The sequence below is a fragment of the Heteronotia binoei genome, chromosome 8, assembly GCF_032191835.1.
Source record: "Heteronotia binoei isolate CCM8104 ecotype False Entrance Well chromosome 8, APGP_CSIRO_Hbin_v1, whole genome shotgun sequence".
NCBI lineage: Eukaryota > Metazoa > Chordata > Lepidosauria > Squamata > Gekkonidae > Heteronotia > Heteronotia binoei.
This window is the reverse complement of record NC_083230.1, coordinates 7404138-7431895: the sequence shown is the minus strand read 5'-3', so window position 1 is coordinate 7431895 and position 27758 is coordinate 7404138. Positions and strand designations below refer to the sequence as shown.

Below are 27758 nucleotides of genomic sequence, written 5' to 3'. Positions count from 1 at the left end.
CTGGGATCATGAGGCACAGCATGATACTCTAGCAATCTGCAAAAAATATCTGAAGCAAACATTTCAATCCTTTTTGAGATAGCTAATAGGGATGGACATGAAATTGGTAAATGTAGGTTCATAAGGTACCATGAACCATGACAAACCTCTCACCTAGTTTGCAAACTGGAATCTTCCCTCTCTACTTTCTATTGGCAGCGGCTCCCTGAGGCCAGCCCAATGAAAGGGGTGGGGGGAGATCTTGCAAAAGCCTTTTAAAGGGAATGTTCCCTTTAAATGGTGTTTGCAAGCGATTTCAGCAATCCCATTTACTCCCTCCCTCCCCACTTCCAAACCCGGGGGGGGGGGAGTGAGAGAGATTGCTGAAGTGGCTTCCATCCATTCCAGCCTGTTAGGTTTCCAAGTCAGGGGTGGGGAGCAAAAGGGATCACTGAAATTGCTTCCAACTGGGAAGGCACTGAGTTGAGTTGTGCTCCCACGCAGCACAACTCAGTGAGTCAATTGAGAAGGCATTGAAATGCCTTCTCAATTCACTTGTGGGTCGTACCACTTCAATGGCGGCACTAGTGGCACAGCTTGCAAAAACAAGGGATCTCTTTAAATGGCTTTTGCAAGCCATACTACTTGGAGAAGACTTACTCTAAACCCCACTACCTATACCAAGCGCCAGCCACCACCACTGCCAACACAAACCACACGAACCCACCTGCGAGGTTTGTGGGGTTTGAGTGGGCAGGAGACCACGAACTGAGGTTTGTGAGCCACGAACTGAGCCTGTTCATGACAAACTTTGGTTTGTAATTCCGTTTGTGCTCATCCCTAATAGCTAATTATAAAGAATTTATAACTATATAATTATAAAGAAATGAAGCTGGGTTAAAATATCTTTTCATTTTAAAGGTAACTGATTCATACACAATCCCAGTGGCTCATTACAGGATCAGAGGCACCAAATTTATACAGAGCTCCTAAATCCATAATGCTCCTGCACACAGAGCTGGCCCTTCTACTGAGGGCAATGGGGAAGACAATTGACAGCTCTTCTGTACACACATCAGAGTAATGCGTGTCTATGCCTCAGCATCAAAAGGAATTTTTTCTCCATAAGTTGAATTCTAGAACACACAGCAATACCTGATTGTTTGAGATGGAAAGCCTAAGGGGAGAAAGTTTTCTCTGTCTGTTGTCTGAAAACTTCGTTTTGGTGGTTGCTCCTTCACAATCCAAAGTGATGTTCTGATTTTGTGTTTCCTTTTCCTTCGAGGCATCCCTTTCTTTTCTGCCTTTCTTCCTTCTAGTTTCATAACCAGTACCAAGGTTTTCCGTAGGCTCAGAAGCTCGTTTAAGAACCGGGCAATCTGGATTTTCTTTGAGGCAAGCACAGTCCACTTTGTATTTGCTAAAAAGTTAAACATAACAATCCTGTGAATACAACCACTGGATGTTCAAATGCCATTAATGCCATGGTATCTGTCGTTGTGCAGTTTACTCTGAAGTAAATCCTACTGAGTTCACAGGGACTGCAACCTTAGTTAATCTTTACTTACAAAATTAATTTTTTAAATAAAGTACTGGAAGCCAACTCAATTTTTACTTTATCACTGATGGCAACAACTATAAGACAGAATCCAAAAAGACTGTGCTGCTAGTTCCCTCTGATAATGTGTTTCCCAAACAGCAGCTATTTATGCAAAATCAAAAACCATCTTGCAAACTGAGGAAAGTCTCAAAATCAGTTCACAATAATGTATTTATTATTTATTAGTTGGGTTTATATCCTGCTCTTCCTGCAGGAAGGCTCAGGAGGGATAATATCAGAATTAAACAAACATTAAAAACCAGTTAGTACAGCAAGTTCCTAAAAACAAGCAGTTAAAAAGGTGGAGAAGTATGAATAACATTTCAGTATCACCCCATAAAAGCTGGAAAGATGGTAACAAGAATCACACCAAACTTATATCGCTCTAGTACTCTGCAAGGGCAGATGTATAGGGCCACTTTTTGCAAGGAGGCCAACTAGTTTGGGTGCCCACCACCTCAACCAAACCCCCAGCTGAACAGCTCCATTTTACAGACCCTCACTGATGACAACGTGGGTCTGCTGTTCAAAAAGTTCCACAAGGTTTGCTTAACGCAGCTCTTTGATTCTTGTCCAATCTGTGCTGTAGTGTTCACTACCAGTATGAACACCAAAGCTTGACTTTGCACTCTCAAAGGCAATTGTAGCAAAACTCCACCAGATTCCCTGTCAATCCTTGTGAATAGAGCTTTTATCATTACATTTTCATGGCAATCAATTACTGCAGTTTTAACAACAAGGTCCCATTGTATGATGCTCAGTTTCACTTACCAATTTCCATAATCAAAATCAAACGCGATTGTTATTTCTGTTCCCTTTGGAATACTTTGGGTGGAGTAGATATAAAGATGAATGGTTCCATCTTCAATAGCATGTCTAACCTAAACAAGGTAAGCAGCAGATTTAAGCTTATCCCAACGTACTACAAAAAAATTCTTACATTTGTTCCACGGAAGTACCTCATCCTGTAATTGCTTTTTCAGTAAAGGCTATAAAAATGACTAAAGAAGAAAGCATTATATCTATGTATGTAACTTATAAACTAGCCCTCAAAAGATATGACCAATCTATGCATTTCGAGACCAAAAAAACCCTGCAGAATTCTGAAGAGTTCCTTCAAGTCCTACATATGGCATTAGGAAAAATGAGTCTCAAGGATATAGTGCAGAGTCCCCAAGTTTTTTGAGCCTGTGGGCATCTCTGGAATTTTGACATAGGTCAGGGGGCTCAAACACAAAGGATCACCACAGGAGGCAAAGGAAACCACAAAACAGATGCTAAAGGAATCAGAGCTAGGCATACAGAGGAAGTCCAAATACAGAGCAGAAGAAAATACACTGGGAAAGAGGGGTGAGAGAATATTAGACAAATACTGGGGTGGCAGTTGCCACTGAAAAAATACTTTAATCTGCACAGATCAGATCTTCAGTGGCCAATCAGAAGCCCTGCAGGGCAAGAGCCTTACTTCCCCACCCATTTTCTAAAAACACTTGGTGGGTGGACACCAAGAAATGTGTCAGCAGGTGCTACGGTGCCCACAGACATCATATTGGGGACCCCTTATTTATTTACATTATATTTATATCCCGCCCATTCTGTACAGACTCAAGGCGGCTAACAGCATAAAATAGACAGTAAACAAAAACAATATTAAAACAATAAAACAATCAGATAAATGACAATGGTGCTACTTCAGGCAGGTCATGTAATATTTTCTTTCTCATGCGCACAGATCCTAGGCAGTTAGTAATAAAAGTGCTATGGATCCAGATATGGTGGCAGCCCTCTCCCATTAGATGTCATAGGCCATCCGAAACAGTTCAGTCTTGCAGGTCCTGTGTTCCTGATGGGGAAGCCTCATTAGTAGCCTGGCTGCAGCATTCTGCACCAGCTGCAGCTTCCGAATCTGAGTCAAGGGCAGCCCCACGTAGAGAGCGTTACAGTAATCGATTCTTGAGGTGACCGAGGCGTGGATCACCATTGCTAAGTCGCTGCGCTCCAGGTAGGGGACCAACTGCCGTGTTCGCTGAAGGTGAAAAAAGCAGCTCTGGCAGTGGCTGCTACTTCGGCCTCCATAGTTAAGGAGGACTCCAGGAGCACTCCCAAGCTCTTAACCCTCGACGCTGGCATCAATGGGACCCCACTGAAGGCTGGTAGAGGGATCACCCTTCCCGAGTCACTGCGAATTAGATAGAGAACCTCAGTCTTCGTTGGATTCAGCTTTAGCCGGCTCAGCCTGAGCCATGATACCACAGCTTGCAGCGCCAGGTCCAAATTCTCTAGGGCGCAGCCGGACTGGCCACCCACCAACAGATAGAGCTGGGTGTCATCCGCATACTGATGACAACCCAGCCCATACCACCTGACCATCTGGGCAAGGGGGCGCATATAGATATTAAACAACATTGGAGAAAGAACTGCCCCATGGGGCACCCCACAAATAAGTGGGTGTCTCTGGGACAGCATTTCCCCAATTGCCACCCTTTGTCCCCGACCTTGGAGGAAAGAGGAGAGCCACTGTAAGACAGACCCCTGTATCCCCACGTCGGCAAGACGGCTAGACAGCAGCTGGTGGTTGACTGTATCAAGCCGCCCTGATCCAGATGTCTCAGGAGGTCATCCATGAGAGCAACCAGCACCGTCTCCGTCCCATGGCCTGGGCGGAAGCCGGACTGGAATGGGTCCAGTATTAACAACAGTTTTATATAGTGGGATACAACAAAAATCATGTTACTTTAAGGTAATTGCCCTATATTCCTTTTTGCTTGGCCGTAATTTTTTCTCCTTAAGCTCCACTGACTAGGAACTGACCTGGCCAAACTTAGGGTATAGCCAGCTACCAGCTGGAACAGGGACCAATGAAACAACTTAGTGAAAAGGATTTGTACTATCTGCCCTCCCCAATGTAGCCTGCACGCACTCTGAAGGGAGTGAAAGGGAACAAAATCCCACCAGTGAATTCACTTTATTTGCAGCTCTACACCATTCAATCCTACCTGTTTTTAATGTTTCACTAGGACGAACAAAACAGGTGTATTAAGGAGTATTCTGAGGTTAAAAACACTGCTCCCTGCTCTTTTTTCACTAGTAAGAAAGCACAGCATTTAATGTCAATTGTGTTCCCTGAATGTTTAGAATTTCTCTGCTATTGTATTACTGCTATACAAATACAGCAGAGTTGAGTGAACAAAACAAACAAGGAACCATTTCAAAATGTATAAACACATACCTCAGCATTAGGTGTACAAGAACGTCTGATAAACCGAGCTTCATTTCCAAAGGTTCTTGCATCAACACACATTTCTAGCCCATGGAATTTAGAATAGAACAGAACAAAGGGATATGGCCTAAAACAACAACCAAAAGAATACTCTCATAGTTCAAAGAATTTTATGCAGTAAAAATAATTAATTTTACAACAGCTTAGGAAAAAACCGATTTAACATTGTTAATGCTAAACTATAATTGAAGGAAATGCACAGGAGAGACTAGAGTAGGCACTGTGTACAGTACATTAGGAAACAAATATTTCATTACAATGATAATAAATTACTGTTCCAAATATATAAACCACTTTCCAGATTTACTAGCAAAGTATAAGAATTGCTCAAAACAAAAGCTGCCATGATGTAACAATCTCTTTTTTGAACGTGTATAAATTGCTGTTTTTGCTGAGCCAAACACCATTTGCTGTACATATTATGCAGCTGTTCTGGTACAGGCAAAAAGAATCCCACCCGTTCAAAGTCCCAGATTCTGGGATTTCACTGCCATGTTCCAGGATATAATCAGAGCTGGTCAAAGCTGGAGAAGATATTTGGTTGTGTGTGACAGTTTCTGCCAGAACACTAAGGAAATGGTCCCTTTGAGGGTCTTAATAGGGCAGGTTTTTGCTTTTATGTTCGCTGTTCTGTACTTGGGATTCTGAAACAATTCTCCCTTTAGAAAAGCCGGCTGCTGACCTAGGCAGAGAAAGAGCAGTACACTTCATTTCCTTCCGGTCATCTGGATTTATGTTTACTAAATGATTTATTTTCCCTGCAAACACCTTTGCTCTATGGAAACTTGTGGGACAGTATAAACTGTTAGGTTAATATGCGAAGGATGTTTATGTAAAGAGAACCCTTCTTCGTATGTACAGAAAAATACAGGTGGAGGTTCTTCAAAGGAATCTCCTTTGATTTTGAGACTTAGATTTCTGTTAGGATGGTTGCTTTTTAAGCACCTCCCTAAAATTAATTTCAGATTGCAAAAGGTAACTACTACTTCTCATTTGTACAAAATCCTTGTAGTGCCTGGTATTTTTTAGAAAAAGGCATGAAACAAGTCAGCACTAGTCAGGGAAAGGGGAGAAAGATATGAGAGAGGGAATAAAAAAAAAAGATGGACAACAACATAATGCATCAAGGCTGGAGACAAATGTCACTGCATTTACACTTCCAGATAAGCAAGTTTTCAAAATGTCAGTTGTGCAGATATATAATGCCAACTGCCCAGATCAATCCCTGTGCTAGTTGCTGCTACACCACAATATGGCCCCCCAGGGGCTAGATCAGCACAGGTTGTACACAGCACCTACTCTGGTCTCTCCTGTGCCTTTCCTTCAATTGTAGTTTAGCATTAACAATGTTAAATCAGCAAGTCAAGTTGCTGTTTGAACACAGTCTTAGCTCCTTCCAAATACTCCTTTTATACTGAAAGAGGAAGAGAAAATTACAGATAGATGGGATGTCCTGTGAGGAACTGACAGGCAGAAGAGATGTACCGTGAAAAAGAAGATCTGAGTGATGAAGGTAGGCTGGGCTACAATAGCAAAGCACAAGAAAGAATGGAAAAGGCAGGGGGAGGCAACGCAATGAGCAGCCTGACCACAAAGCATCAACGGATATGCAGAGGATACGAGTAGCCAGACTCTCAAATCAAGTGAAGAAATTAAGTTCAGAGTTTTTCAGAAAACTTGAGTGGACTGATGAGATACAGAAAGCTGTTATCTTCATTGTCACAAAGACATAATTTGTTCCAGAAGCTCAGAAAGGTAAGTAACTGTAGCATGTATATACAGAACTGTATATACAGAACTTGTATATAATTAAAGCAATATTTGAAAGAAATGTACCTCTTAAAGAAATATCCATTAGCTTCAAATTGTTCTCTCAGCATGAACTTTCCACGATATTCTATCACCAGTGCATCTGGAGGCAAGTCTTTGGCAGCTTTTAGGATTTTCTTATTTTTTTGAATATAGCTCTAGAAGAAGAAAAGAATTTCAGAGATCTAATTAATTGACTCACCAGATTATATTATCAGATTGTAACACAGCCTATAAAGAACTACCTGTAATTTTAATCTGTTAATGATATTTCTGTTTTTAAAAGTTGATTGACCTTGCTCTGGAAAGGGAAAAACTAACTAGCGACCTGGCAACTGTGATCCATGCAACGGTCACCTCGAGGCTGGACTACTGTAATGCCCTCTACATGGGGCTGCCCTTGTACCGAATGTGGAAACTACAGCTAGTGCAGAATGCAGCAGCCAGGCTGTTAGTGGGACTACCACGGTGGGAACATGTACAGCCTAGGCTGTGGGAGCTGCACTGGCTGCCAATTGTGTACCGAGTTCGTTACAAGGTGCTGGTTATTACCTTTAAAGCCCTATATGGCCGAGGACCTGCCTACCTTAGGGACAGCCTCTCTCCATATGTTCCCCAGAGAGCACTGAGATCTAGTTCCCAAAATCTTCTATGAATCCCTGGACCAAGGGAGGCCAGACTGAAAACAACGAGGGAGCAGGCCTTCTCTACAATGGCTCCCCAATGGTGGAATCAACTACCAGAGGAGGTGCGAGCCCTGCGAGACCTAAATCAGTTTCGCAGCGCTTGCAAAACCATCCTCTGCCAACATGCGTTCAAGATGGAACCCGGGTAATGACACCTAGCCACCCTATACATATATCGAACTGTAGCACTTTAATCTGTAGCCCATAATATTTTAATTGTTTATTTAACTTAATTTGAATGTAATTTAACTATGTTTTAATTGTCCTGTGAGCCGCCCTGAGCCCGCCTCGGCGGGGGAGGGCGGGATATAAGAATAAATTTATTATTATTATTAACTACTGTCGCTTTATAAAGACATAAACAAGTGCAGTAATGCCTCTATAATTAAGTTTATTTTTATGTAAACATCTTGATTTATTTTTTGGAAAGGACATCTTCAGAGCATCAATACATTCTGAGATTTGTAAACCAAGGCAAACCTTTCAATGTAAATTAGGACACTCTTTCCTCAAGGATGCTTAACCCCTTCTGGTGTGGGGTGGGGTGGGGGAGAAGGAATGGGAACACATGAAATACACAGTCTCTTCTTTTAGTTGTAAGCAATAGCAAACTACAGATGCAAGTAAGATGCATTTTAACGAATATGTCAACATTTTGCTTTCTAAGAAAAGGAAATCTCTTTCATGTTTCAATAACCTTAGGTGGGATTATGCCTTTCTAAGCAAAATCTTACTGTACTCTTGACACAACAACTAAGGAACTCACACCTCTTGTAATTGTGTCACTTCTGATCAAAAGAGAATTGGCCTATATTTAGGCGAAGGTCTCTGCAAGCAGGGACATTCCTCCAAGGAGTGCGTCACGTGCGCCATGCTGATGCTAGAGGGAAAGAAGCAAAGATGCTTCTTATTACAAGATCTGAGAAGGTAACTTTCCTTTATGCTTAGTCTCTCTCTATCAACATTAAGTAATCAAATAGCTTGCAGATTCCTTCTATGGCATGACAGGCAGCTAACAGCAGCTATTATAATAAGGCATTCTGATCCCACTTCTAATTTATGACAAGGAATATTTACTTGGACAGTTGGGGAAAATACTGCGTGACATCTTCGAAGGTGGATTAGCCTTCAAAAAGGGAACAGAAGGTAAAAAGCCTTGGTTAAAGATAAGAACTTTCTAACAAGCTCTTAAATGTTGCCACTGGTGAAACAGGACATAATGAATGGAAAAGCCATATGTCAACAGGTGCTAGGACTATCTCTGCATTTACTAATTTTTAAACAATACAAACTGGATCGGAGCCATCACTGCCTTCCACTCAGTGGAAATTTAATGGAAGGGAGTCACTGGGTCGAACCCAAAATACTAGTGTGCCAGTACATGAAAATACTGCAGTCTGGAAAATGATAAAGATAGACATAGGTGCTGAGACTATTAATGTTAATATATGGTGATTGTTTTATTTTTCATGTTGGAAAGAACATTATCATACTACTGTTGTGATTTTTACTGCACAGCTGTTAAATGACGTTATATATTCAATCTTTTTAATCACCACAGCAAATTCCGCTGAGAAAAAAGGCATAAGGATTCAAAAGGACAGAGAGTTACAATAATGCTGCGACAGACTGCTTCAAGCTAGTTGGTATAATTCTAAAAATTAATAGCTGTATTGGGACATCTAAATATACATAATATACGTACAGCACTCGACCCATTCCAGTCTGGCTTCCGCCGTGGCCATGGGAAAGACAGCTCTAGTTGCCCTCACAGATGACCTTCGTGTACAGTTGGACCGAGGCAGGTCAACGCTGCTGTTGTTGCTTGATCTGACAGCAGCATTCAACACGGTTGACTATGATCTTTTGGCCCACCACCCTGTTGATGAAGGGTTGTGTGGGATAGCCCTAAAGTGGCTTGCCTCATTTCTCCAGGGTCAGGGACAGAGGGTGGTGGTAGGAGAGAGGCTGTCAGCTAGGCACCCTTTAATTGTGTGGGTCTCCCCAGAGGGCAATTCTCTTTCTCATCTTATTTAACATCTGCATGTGTCCCCTCGCCCAACTGGTGCAGCGTTTCAGGCTGGGTCATCACCAGTATACTGATGACACCCAACTATATCTGTTGATAGTTGGCCAGCCATTTTCTGCCCCAGCAAATTTGGCTGAGGGTCTGGAGGCTGTGGTGGGATGGTTGAAACAGAGCTGGCTGAGACTGAATCCAACTAAGACAGAGGCTGGGGCTGGGAAGCGGGGGACTCGGGGGTGCCACCTCTTGGGTCTTGACAGTGTGCCCTTAACACCAGCTCCAACTGTAAAGAGCCTGGGTGTGATTCTGGATGTTTCCTTATCAATGGAGGCCCAGACTGCAAAGTTGCCAGGCTGCCATTCTTCCAGCTACTCCAGGTCAGGCAACTGCCCCCCCCACACACCTTGTTCAGACTTAGCCACTGTAATCTATACAGTGGTAACCTCCACATTGGACTCCTGGCACTTGCTCTATGTGGGACTACCTCTGAATCTGATTCAGAAACTCCAGAAGGCAGCAGCGCCAGTCCTCACAAGGAACCTGCAAACCACACACATCCATCCTATGCTTTGTGAGTTGCACTGGCTTCCAGTGGAGTACCAGATCAGGTTCAAGGTTATGGGACTAATCTTTAGGACCCTATACAGTCAAAGACCCATGTATCTTCAGGACTGTCTCTCCTGGTATGCCCCCCGAAGGATGCTATAGTAATAATAACAATAATAATGATAACGATAATTTTTTATTTAAACCCCGCCCTCCCCGCCGAAGCAGGCTCAGGGCGGCTTACATGGCATAAAATGTAGACATTACAATAATAAAATACACTAATTACATAACAGTTATATGCTTTGCTGATAAGGTTCCTGGCCTAAGAGACATCTGGCTGTCCTCAACCAGGTCCAGGGATTTTTCAGCCCTGACCCCAATCTGGTAAAACTCTCTGCTGAGTAACATCCACACTGTGCAGGACTTGATACAGTTTTGCAGAGTTTGCATGGCAGAAATGTTCCACCAGGTGTTTGGTTGAGGACAGCAACAGTTTTCTATCTGACCAGCACTCCTGCATTTCCTGTCTCTTACTCCACAAGGCAGTGACTTACCTGGCAGCTTTAGCGCCACCTGACTGGTGTTATTTTTTGTGATCTTAACCTTTCATCGTATTTTTATGAGTATTTTGACATACACTGACCTGAGACCTGCCCTACAGGGGAGGGTGGTTTAAAAAATAATTACATAAATAAATGTTACATGTCCCTTTTTTGCTTGCATATTCATTTTGTTTTTAAAAATCAAGTGGATTTTTGCTTATTCTATTTACAATCAGATTGGATCTTCCCAAACAGTTTTTTAAAAAAAATCAGAGCACACCAGGTAGTTGAGTTAATAATAATCCAGGACAGAACGATGTCATTACAAAGGACATGAATGTTAGTCAAATGGAATCAGATCAGCTTTCTTATTGTACCACTGAGACTGCTGCTTCATCCGAGATGGAAAAAAAGCACTACCTATGCCAGTAAATGTCTTATATTTACCTGACACACGAACTTTGTACCAACACTTACTGACATATTCTCTAACTGGATATTTATGCACTTTTTAAAGGGACTATGCATTGGTTTTCCACATTTACATTACAATTTGGTGTGCTGACAGTGATGGAGATCACCGTGCATGAGAATGTAAGTATAAAGTTCCACTGAAGGGAACAGTGTAAGAAGGGAGAGGACAAGTTTGGTTTGGAGGCCATGAAGTAATTAATCTCTCTCTCAGGATATCAGAAACGACAGTATATAAAAGTTACTGCCATGTAACAGCAACTCAAAGAAAATCTCTTTTCTTCTATGTACACGCAATGGTCAGTAACGTCAAGGGAAGATGTTCCTGTGTGAAAACAAGCAGCGCAAAAAGATTGTACTCAGTATGGCTGGACTCAGCACCTGAACAGCTTCATCGTGGCAGAGAGAGGTTCCTTCCAGAACCAACAGCACTGGATAGGTCTGTTCTGTAAATAGAGCCATTTTCAAGTACTGGATTTAATACATTTTAGAATCTGTCTATATAGTACAAAACATTAGAGAATGTTTAAACCTATACTCAACACTTAGGAGGCACCTGGTCTCTTAGGGTTACTCAGTGCTTGTTTACATATATCACATTTTAAAACAGTGCTGCAAAGTATACGATACTGATATGATTGTCGTTCCCCACCTCTTTTAATAATATTAATAGTTGATGCTCATGATGGGTAACACATTATTCCTTGTTAACCAAATTCCTTGGGTAACCAAATCAACCAACAAGGAAATACTGTCCTGCACCAAGAGCCTCAAAAACCTTCAGAAGAAAAGAAGGAAGATGATGCTTCCAATGCAACAAACCCAATTTTTCTTAGAGAAACAGAAAACGTTAGTGCTATCTCATGCAAGCCAGAGGCTTATTTCACTTGACTTTCATTTACCTCTACCGGAGGCTTGAAAATTGTGTTGCTGGTGATAACGTCTTTCTTGTCCTCTCCATTTCCTAATCTCAAAGCTATTCTTTGAGCCTCTCTTTGAACACCTTCACTGTACTGGTTGTCGCTTGCCTCTTCATAACGATCCATCCATGCCTTGATTTTAGTTTCCCATCCAAAGCCTGAACTGTCAGAAGGATCAATCTCTGGAGCTGAGCCCTAAAATCACGAATTTACAAATATAAATTAGGAACTTCAAGCCAATTGGCGTATATGGAAACTTAGTATAAAACAAGAATATCTGGAGAATACCAACTGGAGGGTTAGTTCAAACCAGTGTGAAATTCAGCCCTCATAGACTCCTTTATTGTTATTGTGATGATGATGATTATTTTGCCCTCATGGTTTGTCAGGGTCATTCTATCACAGTGATGGTAAAAGTGCAGCCAGAAAAATGTGTCTGTTCTTGATGGTAGACCTAGTAACCCCTGGCTTCTCAACCCTTCCTTGCCTGTTCATTGGCTCAGTCCAAGTTCTGCCTTCTCCACAGCACCTCCATTTCTCATTTTAAACACTGCATGACATTTGGTTTCCTTGGATTCTTGCTTTCCAAGTCACTGCCGAATCTTTAGCTACCCTGTTTGTCCAGTTTTCCAGCACTCTGGTTCTCTGTCCCCACAACAGCATGCAATTTTGCCCTTCTCCTCTCACCACCCACCAACACTCTTCCTCAACTGTTGTTCTCTACTTAACTTCCATCCAGTTCATCTTTCTTGGCCCACTGCCTACTGTGGACCCCACCCTTTAGCCTCCCCTTTTCCATCTCTTAGCTCTCCTACACCCTGAGAGTTTCCCCAACCTTCAGAAAGCTCCTATGTCAAATTTTAATCCTACTCAAACTTAACGTATTTTTTAAAAAAGATGAACAGCAAATTATTTCCTTCCCATGAGCAAATGAACCTTCTGTGCCCGCACAGCAGCTTGGTTAGCTGGTGTTTAGCCATACAGTGTACATTTTATCTATTTATTTAAATTTTTTAGACTGCCCTCTTTTGTAGAAAACAGAGCCCAGGGTGGTGTACAATACAAACATTCAGAAGAAAATGCACAATTAGAATACAATAAAATACAGCAACTGGCCAAGACAAATGATGCTAAACTTCTCACTGCTACTGCCCCATGGGGTGGAGTCCAGAAAAATGGGAGTGCCAGACAGATTGAAACTGTTGCTGCCCTCAACCAGATCTGCCCTACAGGCCCTGCAGAACTGCAGTTAAGTCTTGCAGGGCACAGATGCTATTCGGCAGAGAGTTCCACCAGGTTGGAGCTGGGGCAGAAAATGCCCTGACTCTGGTCAAGGATCTCTCAGGCCAAGGACCACCACTAAGTTCTTATCTACAGAGCGCAATGCTCTTCAGGGGGGATGCCAGGAGAGGCAGTCCCAAAGATATGTAGGTCCCAGATTGTTAAGGGCCTTAAAGGTTAACAGCAGAATGTTGAATCTGATCCAGTATTCCACCAGGAACAAGTGCAGTTTGTGTACCACGGGATGAATATGTGCCACTCACGGAGTCCCCATCAGGACTCGTGCCGCCACATTCTGGACCAGTTGGAGTTTCCAGGTCAGTCACAAGGGTATCCCTACATGGAGCGAGTTACAGTAGTCTAGTCTGGAAGTGACCATTGCATTGATTATTGTGGCTAGCTCAGGGCAGGACAGGCAGGGAGCCAGTTGCCTGACATGGTATAGCTGGAAGAAGGCCGGCCTGGCAACATTTGTGATCTGGGCCTCCATTGACAGGGAGGCATCCAGAACCACGCCCAGGCTCTTGACAGTTGAAGCCAGTACTCAGGGCACACCATCAAAAGCCAGGAATTGGCACCCTAAACCTGAATCCCCCTACCCAGCCACAGAACCACCATCTGTGGATTCTGCTTCAGCTGGCCCTGTTTCAACCATCTCACCACAGGCTCCAGTCCCTCAACCAAAGTTGCTGGGGCAGTATCTGGCCAGCCACCCTTCAACACCCATCAAGATATATATGCAGAGCCCTGCATACATCTAGTTTGTGCCTAAATCTCTTTGGGGAGTGATTATTTTGGACAAAAGGGGGAGGGGGAAATCCGCTATCGGTTTAGATCAGGGGTGTCAAACATGTGGCTCAGGGGCCAAATCAGGCCCCCGAGCAACTGTCATCTGCTTCCTTCTCTCTCTCTCTCTCCCTTCTGCATAACAGCTTGTTTTGCAAGGCTTGCTCAATCGCACAGGCGCTAAAGAGCAAAATCTCTATTTTCTCCATTTGCTGAGGTTCCTCCCTTAGGGAGAAAGGGCGGGGAGCTTGCTTTACCAGTCTCTCTCAATTGCACAGCAGAGCTACTGAGCCAAGCCTCTCTTCCTTTTATTGGCTTGAAGCTCCTCCCCTTCCTGGTCCCCTGTGGAAGGAAGGAAAGAGCCAGCGCTTCCTTTTCCCAGTTCCCAGGATCCCATGGGAGAAATCCAAAGAAAGCACCTTTAAGACCAAGGAGTGCTAATGTTTTAAGCAACTTTTAAGTTAAAAAAAACTTTAATAGTGTTTGTGTCCTTTATAAAGTTTATATCTGCTACCTAATCTTTAAATAGGTACACACATGGTCCGGCCTGACATAGCCTGGCCCAACAAGGTCTCATTTATGTCAGATCCAGCCCTCACAACAAATGAGATTGACACCCCTGGTTTAGATGGTAGGTGAACACCAAAAGATGAGTCTGTCCTCAGTACCAAAGAATCTTTATGAAAGTTACATAATGCACTTTGCACCGATAGTGCCCCCAGTTCTGAAACTATGAAAAAGGCAACTTTCCACAAAAGAAATGTTAATTCTACTGCTTTTAGGAGTTCAAAAGTCATTTTTGTCAAAATTAATCTGAATTCTACAAAGCCTACAGCACCATGGACAGACTCCAGGTAGGAGATCTGTGTTTGACCGGTGGAGATAATTGCATGGTACCTTTTAAAACTCTTTTTATTTTCAAAAATTCAATATTTATTTTCAAAAATATTAACCAGAGCCCTGTATCCCAGAACTGCTGGTGAGTGCAGCTACTTGCCTTTTTCAAGTATTTGGTCTCAGATCCCATTTCCAACTCTCATATTTTAAAAAATCACATCCTTATTGGATGGTTTGAGCAGATCGATCGATCTGTCTATCTATCAATCTATCACTTTAGTTTTCAATCCCACCCTCTCCTAGTAGCCATTTTTTTAAAAAGTAGACCTCTACTAGTAGCTATTTTTTTTAAAAAAAAGTAGACCAGGCATAAATTGTAGTCACTGGTAATCTTGCTTGAACCATGATTTTCACAATTTCTTTAGAAAACCCAGATCTCTCTAAGTCTGCCTGCTGAATCCACTCTGGGTCTGGGAGCACAACTGCACTCTTAGTTAAGAGATCTGTCTTGAGAGACAGTTGCCATGGAATGTCCACTGAAATCTTCACTAGCTCTGAAAACTACAGGCATCATGGCCAGAATGGAGAGATGAAAATCACCTCTGTGCGCTCTCTCTTTATTTTGTTCAGCATCCTCATGATTAGAGAAATTGGAAGGAAGGCATATAGTATGTCGTGCAGGCACTGGTGTAGCAGAGTATTTACAGCCTCTGCTTGGATTTTGAAGTGTCTTGACAGGAATCTGGGTACCTGTCTGTTGTTGGATAATGCAAACAAGTCCATTAACAGCATCCCTTAGCCACATGTGATTTCCGGAGAGGTGTTGCAGTTCAGAGTCCACTCTTGCAGATCTATGTCCTTCCAGCTTAATCAGTCTGCTTTCATGTTCATCCATGCTGAGCCTTCAGGCCCTTAAGGTGCAATTCCACCCAATGGAGAAGGAGCAGTGCCTCCTTGTAGAGGGGAGCTGCCCTGGTGCCCCCTTGACAGTTGATGTGGGCCTTTACCATCATATTGTCAGTCCTCACCAGTACATACTTGCCTTGAATCAGATCATGGAAGGCCAAGAGAGCTAGTTTGATTGCTCTTAACTTCAAGCAATTTGTACTGTTGAATCGCTCTGGAGTGTCCATTTTCCTTGAGCCACATGATCTAGGCAGTGTGCTTCCTATCCCTTTCTGTGGTCACTAGAATATGACTATAGAAAACACATCCCTTCCATCAGGTTTTCCTGAAGGGTCCACCATTTCAATACCCTAATGAGAGCTGACGTTACCGGAATTTTCTTGTGACATCTGCAGATGTCCTTCTGGTAAGGTAACAGAGTCTGCTGCAACAGCTTTTTATGGAAACAGATCAATGGAAAAAGGTTGATGACAGATATCAGAAGACCTAGAGTCCATGACAGTAGTATGAGCTGTTCTGGTATCTCTGATGGCTGACATGGAGTCCTTGGCCCTAAGAGTAAGTATCTAATTTAAGGGTAAGTATGGATCCCTTGTTGTCTCAGGACAGCTATCAGAGTCACCATGACCTCAATGAAAACTCATAGAGAAGAAGAGAGGTCCAAAGGCAATACTTTGTATCAGTTGCATTGATCTAGGAATGAGAAATGAAGGAACTGTCTGGAGTAATCGTGGATGAGTATGTGAAAGTAAGCCTTCTTGAAATCCAGAGACATCAAATAGTCATTCTGTTGTATAATTTGGAGTATAGACTGGAGTGACTCCATGTGAAACTTGCATTTCTTGACTCACAGGTTTAAATTCCTCAAATTGAAAATTTGGTCCTAAGTTTCAAAGCGGACAATTCCCATCCAACAAACAAGACCAGAACACTTCTGACAAAAGACCCTCCACATGTCTACCTGATAGGGGTAGCTCCCTTTGTAGCTATAGGGCATCTGCAAGAGGCAGAGAGGCCAGGGACTTTAGAAGGCCCAGTTGCTTTTGGAGTCCCTGGCCTCTCTGCCTCTCGCTGATGCCCTTTTCCAGTGCTTCAGTCACTAGTTTCTCTGGACCATGACATTTGTGGCTTGAGCTGTTGTACAGAACTGCATGGTGTCCAGCAGATCTTTTGATTTTAAGAAATGATTTCTTAAGGGTAAGAAATGATTTCTTAAGTGTGTCCTCTTGATAATGCTGTCTGTAGAGTCATAGTACATCCAGTGCTGGCCCAAGGGTGCATGGCGCCCCAGGCAGGCTCCCTGTCCGGAGTCCCCCAACCACCTCCCACCCTCCCTCCACAGCGCTGCACTCCGTCGCCCACCCTCCCCCCCGAAGCGCAAGAAGGCTGCACCTTAATGGCTTCAAGGCAGCCGGCATCTGTGCTTCGGGGAGGCCAGTGGAGCATGGCGGAAGGGAAGGGGGGGCTGGCAGCAGCGGCCGTGGTGAGCTTTGGGGGGCGGAGTGTGGTGGAAGAGAAGGGAGGGGGGGTGGCAGTGGCTAGTGGCAGCAGCGGCGAGCTTCAAGGGGGGGTGGGCAGAGCATGGCAGAAGGGAAGGGAGGGGCTGGCAGTGGCTAGCAGCAATGGTGGTGAGCTTCGGGGGGTGGGGGGCAGGCGGAGCACAGCAAAAAGGAAGGGAGCGGGCTGGCAGCAGCTGTGGTGGCAGTGATGGGGGAAGAGAGGCAACTAGGCAATTGTCTTGGGCACCGGGGGAAGCCCAATTTGGTGCCCCACCTTCCCGGCGCCCTGGGCAACTGCCTAGTTTGCCTAGTGGGCGAGCCGGCCCTGAGTACATCCCTGACCATTCCCCTTCCTCCTTGTCAGAATTTGCCACTATGGAGGTATTGAATGAATGTATCTCCTCCACTTCAGAGCCTGGGTCTGATTTGGTTGCTCTGTAATTTTTTTTTATAGTCCTAGTTGCCTGCCTTGCAGATCCCCTTGAAAAAGATGAAGACCTATACTCTTAATCCTCTACCCCCTTCTGCCTTTTATTTTGCGGCTTTTTAAGGCATTTAGGTCTGGACTATAAATTTTCCTCCAAGGAGAATGATCTGAGCAATGATGAAGGAGAACTTCTTTTTTGCCCAGTGTCTTTTGTGTCCCCAGAAGTCAGGCTCCCTCTGTCCACTCCTGGTTCCTTCCCTGGGGCAATCTGTAGCCACTAGCACTCAATTCCCCTGCATGCCTGAGGGTGAAAAACTTGTTTGTGATGGACCCAATCAGGACAAGCTCCATGACTTTGCCACCCAGTTTGCTATGGCTTGACTGAAAAAGGTGGGCAGAAATGGCACCTGCCATATTGTGGTCTCCCAGGCCTGTTGTAAGGATGAAGAAAAAGTTTCCTGAGAAGAGAGGCCAACCAGTCTGGCATACTAATCCACAAAATCACAACGCTGGGCTTATTGGGGGAGAGGGGAGGGAGCCTCACCTGCAATGCTGGTAGGAATGTTCTCTGAGGACCCAGCAACCTCTTAATCAGCACAGGAAAGATTGATCACTGTGGGCTTCTTGTGGCTAGTAAGCATTTGCCTGGGCCTTATCAAAGCTTGCTTCAGCAGTGGTTCAAGGGCAAAAGAGAGACCCAAAGCCTGGGAACATTCTGCTTTGTTTGAAATTGGGGTCGTGGGATTAACACCTTTGTCCTGCCTTTTCCCTGCACCCTAAGCCTTGGGCAGGGAAAGCTTATCCTTGTCACGTTCTCAGGGTGCAGGCAGGAAGGAGTCCAAAGCCAGTCCAAGGTCAAAGTCCAGGAAGTCAAGCAGGAGTTTCTGCTACCAAAAAAAAAGCCTTAGGTGGATCTAAAACATGTTGTCATCCATACTCTCTTTAAGCAAAGAAATCAACTCCAGATCACTAAGTGTGGCAATTTAAGACTCTTGTTAAGTTACTTTAAACCAGGTATATTGGGAAACTGGTATCACTTCATCAGGCCCCTACATTGATTAAGAATTTACTGACCAGTGAAGCAATTACTTAATGCTAAATGACTACCAGACTTTGAAAAGCTGCTATCACTGGATCATCAATTCTGTTAAATGAATCAAACTAAAAAGTTTTAAATGGGTTTTGAAAAACTGTGCAATTAATTGTTGCTGTTTTGAATTGTATTGTTATTATCTTCCTTAGTGGAATAGCAAATCACTATGTTGAATAATACTTTTTTAAAGGATAGGATAGGGGGTACTGGGGATGAGTTTAAATTAAGGGTTGGTGGATCAAAATAGTTTGGGAACAACTGATCTAGAACCAACAAAAAAACCTGCAACATCTACTCATCAGAGGTAACAGTGAAACCAGAGTACAGTAAGCAGCACAAACACTTCCTCTTTCCAACTGCTGCCAGGTTTTTTTTGAAAGAGAAATACTGTCTGCCTCCACAGTAACAGTAAATAAATCTACATATTGCACTTTAGGACAACACTGATATCTTTGTTACTATTAATATGACATATGTGGATAACTGACCACATGTCATTTAAACAATTACAGCAGAGGTGTCAAACATGCAGCTAAGGGGTCAAATTAGGCCCCCGGATGGCTCCTATCAGGCCCCCTGGGCAACTGGCTGTCATCTGCTTCCTTCTCCCTCTCTCTTGCTTCCTTCTGCATAACACCTTGCTTTACAAGGCTTGCTTAATCGTACAGGAGCTACAGAGCAAAACGACTCTTGGCACTTATCGTGAGGGGTGCTTCTCCTCAGAGGAAAGGAGGCCATATTGGGTGTTTCCCACCATCCAATCAGGGAGGCAGGAATTTTTTAAGCTCTTCCTCTTCCTGTGGATTGGGAACACCCCTTGCTCTGTTTCTTTCCTGCCTCAACAAGGAGAGCAGCCTTTTAGGATAGGTCCCTATCCTTCAGCTTACTTTTGCTCCTTTTAAATTTTATTCAAATTTCCTCTTCCTATTTCCTATATTCTTCTCCATTCCTTTCTCTTATCCAACTAACAGAAAAAAACCCAACCCTTGCCTCTTTTTTTTCATCCTCCTCTTCTCTGCTGGAACTTTTTGCTTCCCCTCCTTCCTTTGAGGGGGATTTTTTTCGCCGCAGCGGCTTTAGAGCCTTTGGAAATAGCCGCAGTGAGAAGAGGACATCATGGCCAATTGGAATTGCAAGTATTTAGCATTTCAGCGGCAGTTCTATTTACCTTAACTCTTGAAGATTTCCGAGAACCTTCACGAAAAGCCTGAAATAAACAAATAACTGCCATGTTATTAATAATTAAATTAAATAGACATTACCTAGAGGAAAAGAGTAACACTACATTTCATAAAACTTGCATTTTGTAGAAGAAAACCCAAAGCAAAATTCCTTTAAAAAGTTATTTTTAAAAAGCCTTCATAGCAGCACTATGAAAAAGAATGCACAGAAATTCTGCTTCATGAATGAATTTTCATTTTACTATTAATACAGCAAATTTTACTCTCAGTTTTGTTCAACATTATTGTAGAATCAATGAGACCCCAAAAGTTTGAGGAATCAAAAAAAGCCCGTTTAATTCAAATTTGGAAGTATCAGAGTCTTCTAAATTTGATCAAGGAAGTGTGTTCATTTTGTTATCTTGGAGTTCATTTTACAGCTTACAATACCTGGTCTACTCATCGTAATATACTCATTTTATATTAGTGTTTTTATTTATTTATTATCCATTTTATTCTGCTCTGAATGACTGCAATAAAGGCAGAACTGAACTATTCATCAATCATATTTGGGAAGCAATAAAAGCTCACAGCTGCTATTATGAGGTTATTTTATCAATCTGGGAGCAAATCTACTCCAGTGGTTTCGGAGGTTTATCGAGCAAAAATTCTGCCATTATTATATTATACGGAGCCCATATTTGGATCTTGGCAGCTTTAGCTAGGCCAGAAACAGTTCTGGTTTCATTCTTGCATACTCTTTTGCAAGTTCCTAATTGCATTTCAAATTCTAATTTACTAATGGAAACTAGTTGCAGTCAAATTTCTCTTATGGCTTGTGAAGCTGCAGTAAAAGTAAAACTTTTCTTGTTAGATTATGAGTCCTTATCAGAGCTTTTAAAATGGATTCAGTTGGACTTCCATACATCATCTTGGGATCAGTTAGTGGAGAATAAACTTCTGAGTTTAGGGTTTAATTTGGGTTCCCCACAGGATGTAACGGAACCAAATAAATTTGGGAATTCTAATTATTTCCCAAATCTCAATATCATACCAAAGCTGGGATTCAGGAATGTGGAGAAACGTCATTTTAGGCTATGCTTGTCTGGGAGTGGCTGGAGGAGTCTCTCAAACTGGAAGCAGGCTTTGGCCTAGTCTCTTCCTCCTTCCCCCTCCCTTCCTGTCTGGAATCAGCAATTCTGGAGAGGGGGGAGCCTCCCAGAGAGACAGGAAGTCCATCAGGCCTATCTCCCAGAATGTTGAAGGGTAGACCAATTCCTGGGCGGGAACTGCATTTTATATTGGAGATTTGGGGCGGGAAACTGGGGAGTTGGCAGTCAGTCAGTTCAGTTTTGGAGATCAGACAGACTCAAGAAGGTCTGGTCAGGCTTGCAACAGTCCAAGTAAGGTGTCTGCCCTGCATGTCATCCAGTTAGGGTAAGTATTGGAACAGGAAGAGAAGGAGCATTTTTTCCCTACTTTATTTCTTCTCTTCAGTTTTAAAAAATGCCTGTAAATAATAGTATACTTTAAATAAATGTTGTTTGTTTAAAGTGGAGTCCCTTTGTACCACATCGTTCCCCCAACTGCTTGGAACACTAGGAGTGGGTTGGGGAATCCCTAGGGTGGGGGAGAAGTGGCACAGTGGCTGGTTGCCAGCTTTCCAAGGGAGCCCCAAAGATCCCTAGGAAGCCCCAAGAAGGGTTCTTAGCGAGTCCAGAGGGAGGTTAGGCTGCTGTCCTACCTAACCAGAGCCCAGAGAGGGACAGTGGTGGCAGTGAATACCCTGAGGCAGCAAAGTGGAGTGGCCCTTTCAGGTCAGTATACCGGGAAGGGCTGGGCACGGCCAGGCCAGCTAGTAGACATGGAACCGGTCCACCACAAGGAATATTGGGAAATACCTATATTTTTTGTGTTCAGTGCACCTGAACCCCAAAAATACCAGTTTGGGGTTTTTTGCACACCCCTAACTACAAATTAGACCTTGTACAGAATGGTGATATTTCAATTAGAAATAATGGATTTCTAACAAAACAAAGGTGTTTGAGATGCTGAATATTAAAAATTAGTTTACCTTTTTACATTTTGTGATGTTTTGTTCTTTTTCTCCACTTTTCTTTCGTTTCTTTTCAGTGACCTTGGTAACTCGTGTAGCAGTCAGAGTAATTGTAGTTGGTGTGTGCTGAAAAGCAGTATATAATTCTACAGGGACCTCATCACCACTTTCTGTTGCACTGGTATCTCCATCTTCAAAGACACAAAGGAAGCATGGAAATAACTCATGTAAACTTTGTCCAATACTAAAATATTTCTTGAATCTATCATGCTAATTTTCCAAATTTATGGAACTGGAACAGGAAGTAAAATTTATATCCACAAGATCAGATCTAAAGAGGAACGGTGCAAAAGGATCTATCAAGTTCAGTACTCAGGTAATCAGGTAACTGACATTTTTACTTTTCCAAAAGCATTGGTACAACTTCCTGGGTCATTAGATATAACCTAAATCAAAAGCAAATCCCAAAAAAGAGAAATTCACAACTACAGGTAGTGACAGACTGCTTTAAAAGCTCATAAGTGCTGTAAAAACATGTAACAGACTGTGAAGCCTTTGAGAGCCTCTGAGTTACAGGCTGCTCAAATGGATTCATTGGATAGTGTCAGCTGAGAAGAATTGTGAATTGACTGCTGAAGAGAACCAAGTTTAGCACTTACTGAGAATTGGGAAAGTTGGCAAGGAGGAGTAGGAGGATCACTGGGCCAGAAAAGACATAGGTCTTCTAGTTTAGAGAAGTAATTCCCTGCCCGGTTGAAAAAGGAGATTGCTCTAAAGAGTGATCCCTGGTTTGTTTAGAGAAGAATTTTGGGCACTTGGTAGTGTAAAAACTTACACTGGAGTGTTTAGCAGACACTGAAACCAATGCATCTCATCACAAAGTTACCTCAGAGTTATTATTGATTCACCTCAGACATTTTACCCCTGATTTTACCTGACCTTTCCCCCTCTACATCGAAGAAAATATCCCCAGTACAAGTAAGCCCATTGGCGCTGATCTCAAGAGGGGGGCGGAAGTGGGTGGTGGAACATAAGATGTTGATCTGCATCATGGTTGATAGGTTGCTTTTGAGGTGGTTTTCAGGGGGCATCTGGCTCCAGGGGGGAACCCCCATCACCGTTTCCATGAGAGCCAGACTGCAAGGAAGAAGTCTGCTGAGTTAAGTTGATTTCGGGCTCAGATCTGGAGAGCAGGATGGGTTGATTATCAAATTGTCTTGGTACCAAGGGGCTTCTCCAATGGACCAGGGAGGCTAGGATCTTATGAGGTGGTACAGTCGAGATGCCAGTCGAAGCCGGTACTGAGTCTCTTGAAGACAGAGAGGGGGTGCGACTAGGGCAGTTGTGCTTCCTATGCCTCTCCTTGTCCTTCTTTGACTTATCAGTTTTGGACCCCATCTCCTCTCTGCTTTTCTTAGCAGGTGTGGAGGACTCTGAGTAAGAGACTGAGCCCACACATTTGGGGGGGCAATCGGTGTCTGAAAGCAGCTAGCTCTGGGCACCGGTTTCAGCTTCAGGGGTTGCTGTCAATGCTGATGGAACCATCACTGCTTCTGTCGATGTTGACAAGGTCGAGGACATCTTGACTAGTGTGAGACCCTATTCCCGTAATGCAGTGGAAAGACAGGCAGATTGATTCTTTTTTGTTTGCTTGGAAAATATGGCACAATGGGGACACAAATCGACCCGGTGGCACAGGAAGCAGAGTGAATGGCAATCTGGAGAGGTGATCTTACTGCCACAATGCGCACAGCATGTGAAAAAAACCCAGAATGGAGGGGGACCCCCGAGGGGTCGAAATTAAAGTCACTAACTCTACTCTTTTTTTTAAAGAGAAAAATAACAAGAGAACCAATGAGGAAGGGAGGAAATCTGAAAGGGAAAAAACTGCGGTAAAACAACAAAGGTTAAGTACCGATCAGAGCTGCAGAGGAATGAACTGTTTGGTGCGGTGGTCAGAAGAGAACTGGTGGAATGTCCATGTCCTGCCCAGAAGGCATGTGCAGTGGGGCTCTGCACATGCTGACTGGGCTGGGGCGCAAAAATCCCAGGCTTTTTAGGTACCAATCAGGATTGGCGCACCCATGGGTGTGAAACACAGAGACCACAAAGAAGATCTTGAATGACACTGTGCTCCCCACTCTTGATGGAGTTCAGCAGACCTTTACTGATTCCGTTAAGAGCCTTGGGGTTTTACTAGACCCAATGTTATTACTAGAGAAATGAGTTAACATAATGGCAAAAAAAGGCTTTCTTCCAACTCAGCTAAATCAATAAGATGGCCCTTTACCTTGGTAAGAGCTGACATAGTAACATCAAGACATTGGTCACTCCTCAAAATCAATACAGAAACTCCAACTAGGGCAGAATGCCACAGCTTGGCTATTATGGGGAGCTAGAAGAAGCATGTATATTATTCCCATTCTGCAGCCACTCCACTGGCTGCCCATAAGTTACCAGCCTTAATTTAAGGTACTGGCTATCCCATATAAAACCCTTCACGGATTTGGACCCTCATACTTGTGAGGCTGCCTATCCCCCCATCTTCCATCATGACAGCTTTGTCCAACCTGCAAATGGAAAAAATCAACAAATGTCCATACACGTGCCTTCTTTGCTATGCCCCCATCTTATTGGCCTGCTTTAAGAGGTTAGGAAGTTCCTGCTCTCTTGGCTTTCTGCAAACTATGAAAAACTGAATTATTCAAGAGGGCTTTTCTACACAGACAATAGGATTGCACTGTACAAAATGATTCACAAAATAACTTAGATAAATTATTAAGGATTGAGGTCTAATTGACTATATATAACTTGCTATGTAGGATCCTACTAATTCTTGTATTATTTGCCAGTTTGGTGCGTGGACTCTTATCTGGGAGAACCGGGTTTGATTTCCCACACCTCTACTTGCACCTGCTGGAATGGCCTTGGGTTAGTGGCCTTAGCTTTGGCAGAGGCTGTCCTTGAAAGGGCAGCTGCTGTGAGAGCCCTTTCAGCCCCACCCACCTCACAGGGTGTCTGTTGTGGGGAGAGAAGATAAAGGAGATTGTGAGCTGCTCCGAGTCTCTGATTCAGAGAGAAGGGAGGGCTATAAATCTGCAGTTTTTCTTCTTCTTAATGTGTCATGTTAATACTTAAGTTTTGCTTCAGTTCTGTTTTTAGATTTCTGGTTCATTCTACAATCTAATCCTGTTGCATTGTTGACTGCATGTCGCATCCTGCTGATTGTACTGACTGTGCAATCTGCCTTGAGACTAAGCGAGAAAGGCAGGCTATAAAGAATGAAAATAGATATCCAGTATACTAGGGGAAAGCTACTGAATAAATAACAGGGTTTTCTTGCAGTAGAAAACTTTTGTCAAAATCAACTAAATTCTCATGGCACTCCATGTACATATTATATTTGCTAAATTTAAAAAAAATTAAATTAAATTTCCTGATGAAAAACTAATAACAAGAACAGGATAAGACTTTAAATCACAAGATAGAGAGTATTCTGTGTCAATATAATAGAAGAGTTCAGTAATCAACTTTGATACTTACCTGACATATTTTCCCTTTTTCTACGTTGCAGCAACATCGCCCTTTCTTTATCCAAGCTCCTGTTTTTTAAAGAATAAAAGGAAACAAAAAGCATATGTTGATGCCTTGTTTAAGGAAAAATTTCTAGAGACTACATTTCAAATGGAAGAAATAATCAAAAATATTAAATGTATCAGTGTTCTATGCTAAATCATTTTAACCACTTGCAATTCTATGCAGATACATCAGTTTAAGCCCACTGAAATCAATGGGGTTAGACTAAAATAACTCTGTATAGCATTGCCATCCAAAACACCTAACATGGAGCTGCCTCCTCTAGCATTTTTATACTAGATACAAAGCCCAGAACAAAACAGAGATGTACCAATACCAAAAGACAGCAAAACTAAATAATGCAGACAGATCTACAGTCCCCTGCTTCTTCCGCTGTAGCTGCATACTTAATGAAACAGAATGGATGAACTATTTAGTTTAAACTACTAACGAGATATAGCCACAGTCACACATTATTTAAATTTTAAAACATATAAGTGTGAAAATAAATTTAGAAAAAATACCACTTTGTAATTCAAAGCATTTACAGCATGTAAACAATACTGAAACATATAAAAACACCTCTGAATCATAAACAGCAGCAGCAAAAAAGCCACGGAACAGTTAAGGTCCTATTAACATATATTAAGGTTCAGTAGGGAATAGTTTTCAATCGTTGCTGGAACGAGGTAAGCAAAGGGAACAAGTGAACATCTGGTGAAAGAGTATTTCATAACCAATGAAGAGACCCTCCCCCTAGTGGCCAGTCTTGCATCATTTAATTCTTGTAGCATGGGGGGGGGGCCAGGGAGAGGGAGCTGCATCTCCTATACAAGTTTTTACCTCACAGAAGATAGTCAACAGCATTTGAGGTTAACTGAAACTTCCTGACATTCTTTATAGTTAGCGTCATATAGAACAGATTATAACAGGCTAATTTAGAAACCGCCCAGGCATAAATGATGCAGCAGAATCCTAGTAGCAGGCATGGCTAATAGATAGCTTATATGCATAAAGGTCATTTTTGGTCAGTTATTACACAGGACTCCACAATGAAAGCTGGATCCAAGGAAAACCCCAAACACAAAACGTGGTCTTTCATTTTATATATATAATTATTATATTAAATCCAAACCAACACAAGAGGACACAAGGAACATAGAGAGCATAGGGAACATAGGGAAAACAAATAACAGAAATACAAATCTAACATAGAAGAGTACAATTTAAATCACTGAATGTATACAGCAAACGATTTACCAAAACAATACAAAATATGCTAGGTATTAAGAATAAAGAGGAAGCCTACAATTTATTCTATTAGGCGAAAAAGAAATATTCCTAAAAAATTCCAAAACCGGGGCCGACAGCAAATCATAATCTAAAGCCAAATCGGTATCACTTTCAAAGAAAGGGTTATCCATTGTCTTACCCATTACATACCGGTCCCTTAACTTATCATATCACATTTCAATCATGGGAGTATGTGGGGGTTTCCAATTTTTAGCAATCGTCATACGAGCTATCGCCAACATTGTTGAGATTAAAGATTTCTGATCTTTACTCACCAATTTGTCAGGCCAGATATCAAATAAAAGAAGTTTAAAATCCACTGGAATGGTTAGATTGAATATAAGTTTTATTTGCTCTACCACTTTATTCCAAAAGTTTGATACTGTGGGACATTCCCACCACATATGATATGGGGAGCCTTTAGTTTTACAATTCCTCCAACAATCTGGACTTGAGACCCTAGAGATTTTACTCATTGTGGCAGGGTTTAAATACCTAAGTGAATACATTTTTAAAAATTGGAGACAAATACCAGTGCTTTTAGCCTTAACAGAACAGGAGTTCCAGATCTTCTCCCAATTGTTTTCCTCTAGCCTTTGAGGAAGCATTAAGTTCCAACGTTTAATATAAGAGGGTGGATATGAAACTTGGTCTTTCAGACATCTGGATCAAGGTGGCATGGCAGTATTGCTCCAATTAGGCCACCAGCTGCTGTCTAGCCATCTTGCCAATATGGGGATACAGGGTCTGCTTTACAGTGGCTTTCCTCTTTCCTCCAAGGTCAGGGACCAAGGGTGGCAATTGGGGAAATGTTGTCCCAGAGACACCCACTTATTTGTGGGGTGCCCCAGGGAGTGGTTGTTTCCCCAATGTTTAATATCTATACGCGCCCCCTTGCCCAGATGGTCAGGAAGGTATGGGCTGGGTTGTCATCAGTATGCGGATGACACCCAGCTTTAACTACTGATGGGTGGCCAGTTCG

General features: G+C 42.7%; 1 protein-coding gene across 4 annotated transcripts in view; it reads right to left on the bottom strand.

Moving 5' to 3' along the window:
- Nucleotides 1-27758, bottom strand: part of KMT2E (lysine methyltransferase 2E (inactive)) — a 106308-nt gene that overhangs the window by 35809 nt on the left and 42741 nt on the right. For 3 of the 4 annotated variants that reach the window (XM_060244702.1, XM_060244703.1, XM_060244701.1), the window contains 8 exons: nt 25451-25509; nt 21926-22098; nt 19860-19898; nt 11845-12057; nt 6696-6826; nt 4809-4926; nt 2351-2460; nt 1135-1399 (listed from right to left, as the gene is read on the bottom strand). In XM_060244702.1, coding sequence (XP_060100685.1) covers nt 1135-1399; nt 2351-2460; nt 4809-4926; nt 6696-6826; nt 11845-12057; nt 19860-19898; nt 21926-22098; nt 25451-25509 — 1108 coding nt within the window. Of the gene's footprint in view, nt 1-1134; nt 1400-2350; nt 2461-4808; nt 4927-6695; nt 6827-8122; nt 8211-11844; nt 12058-19859; nt 19899-21925; nt 22099-25450; nt 25510-27758 lie in introns of those variants that run through there. The other variant, XM_060244704.1, reaches the window with a different exon arrangement.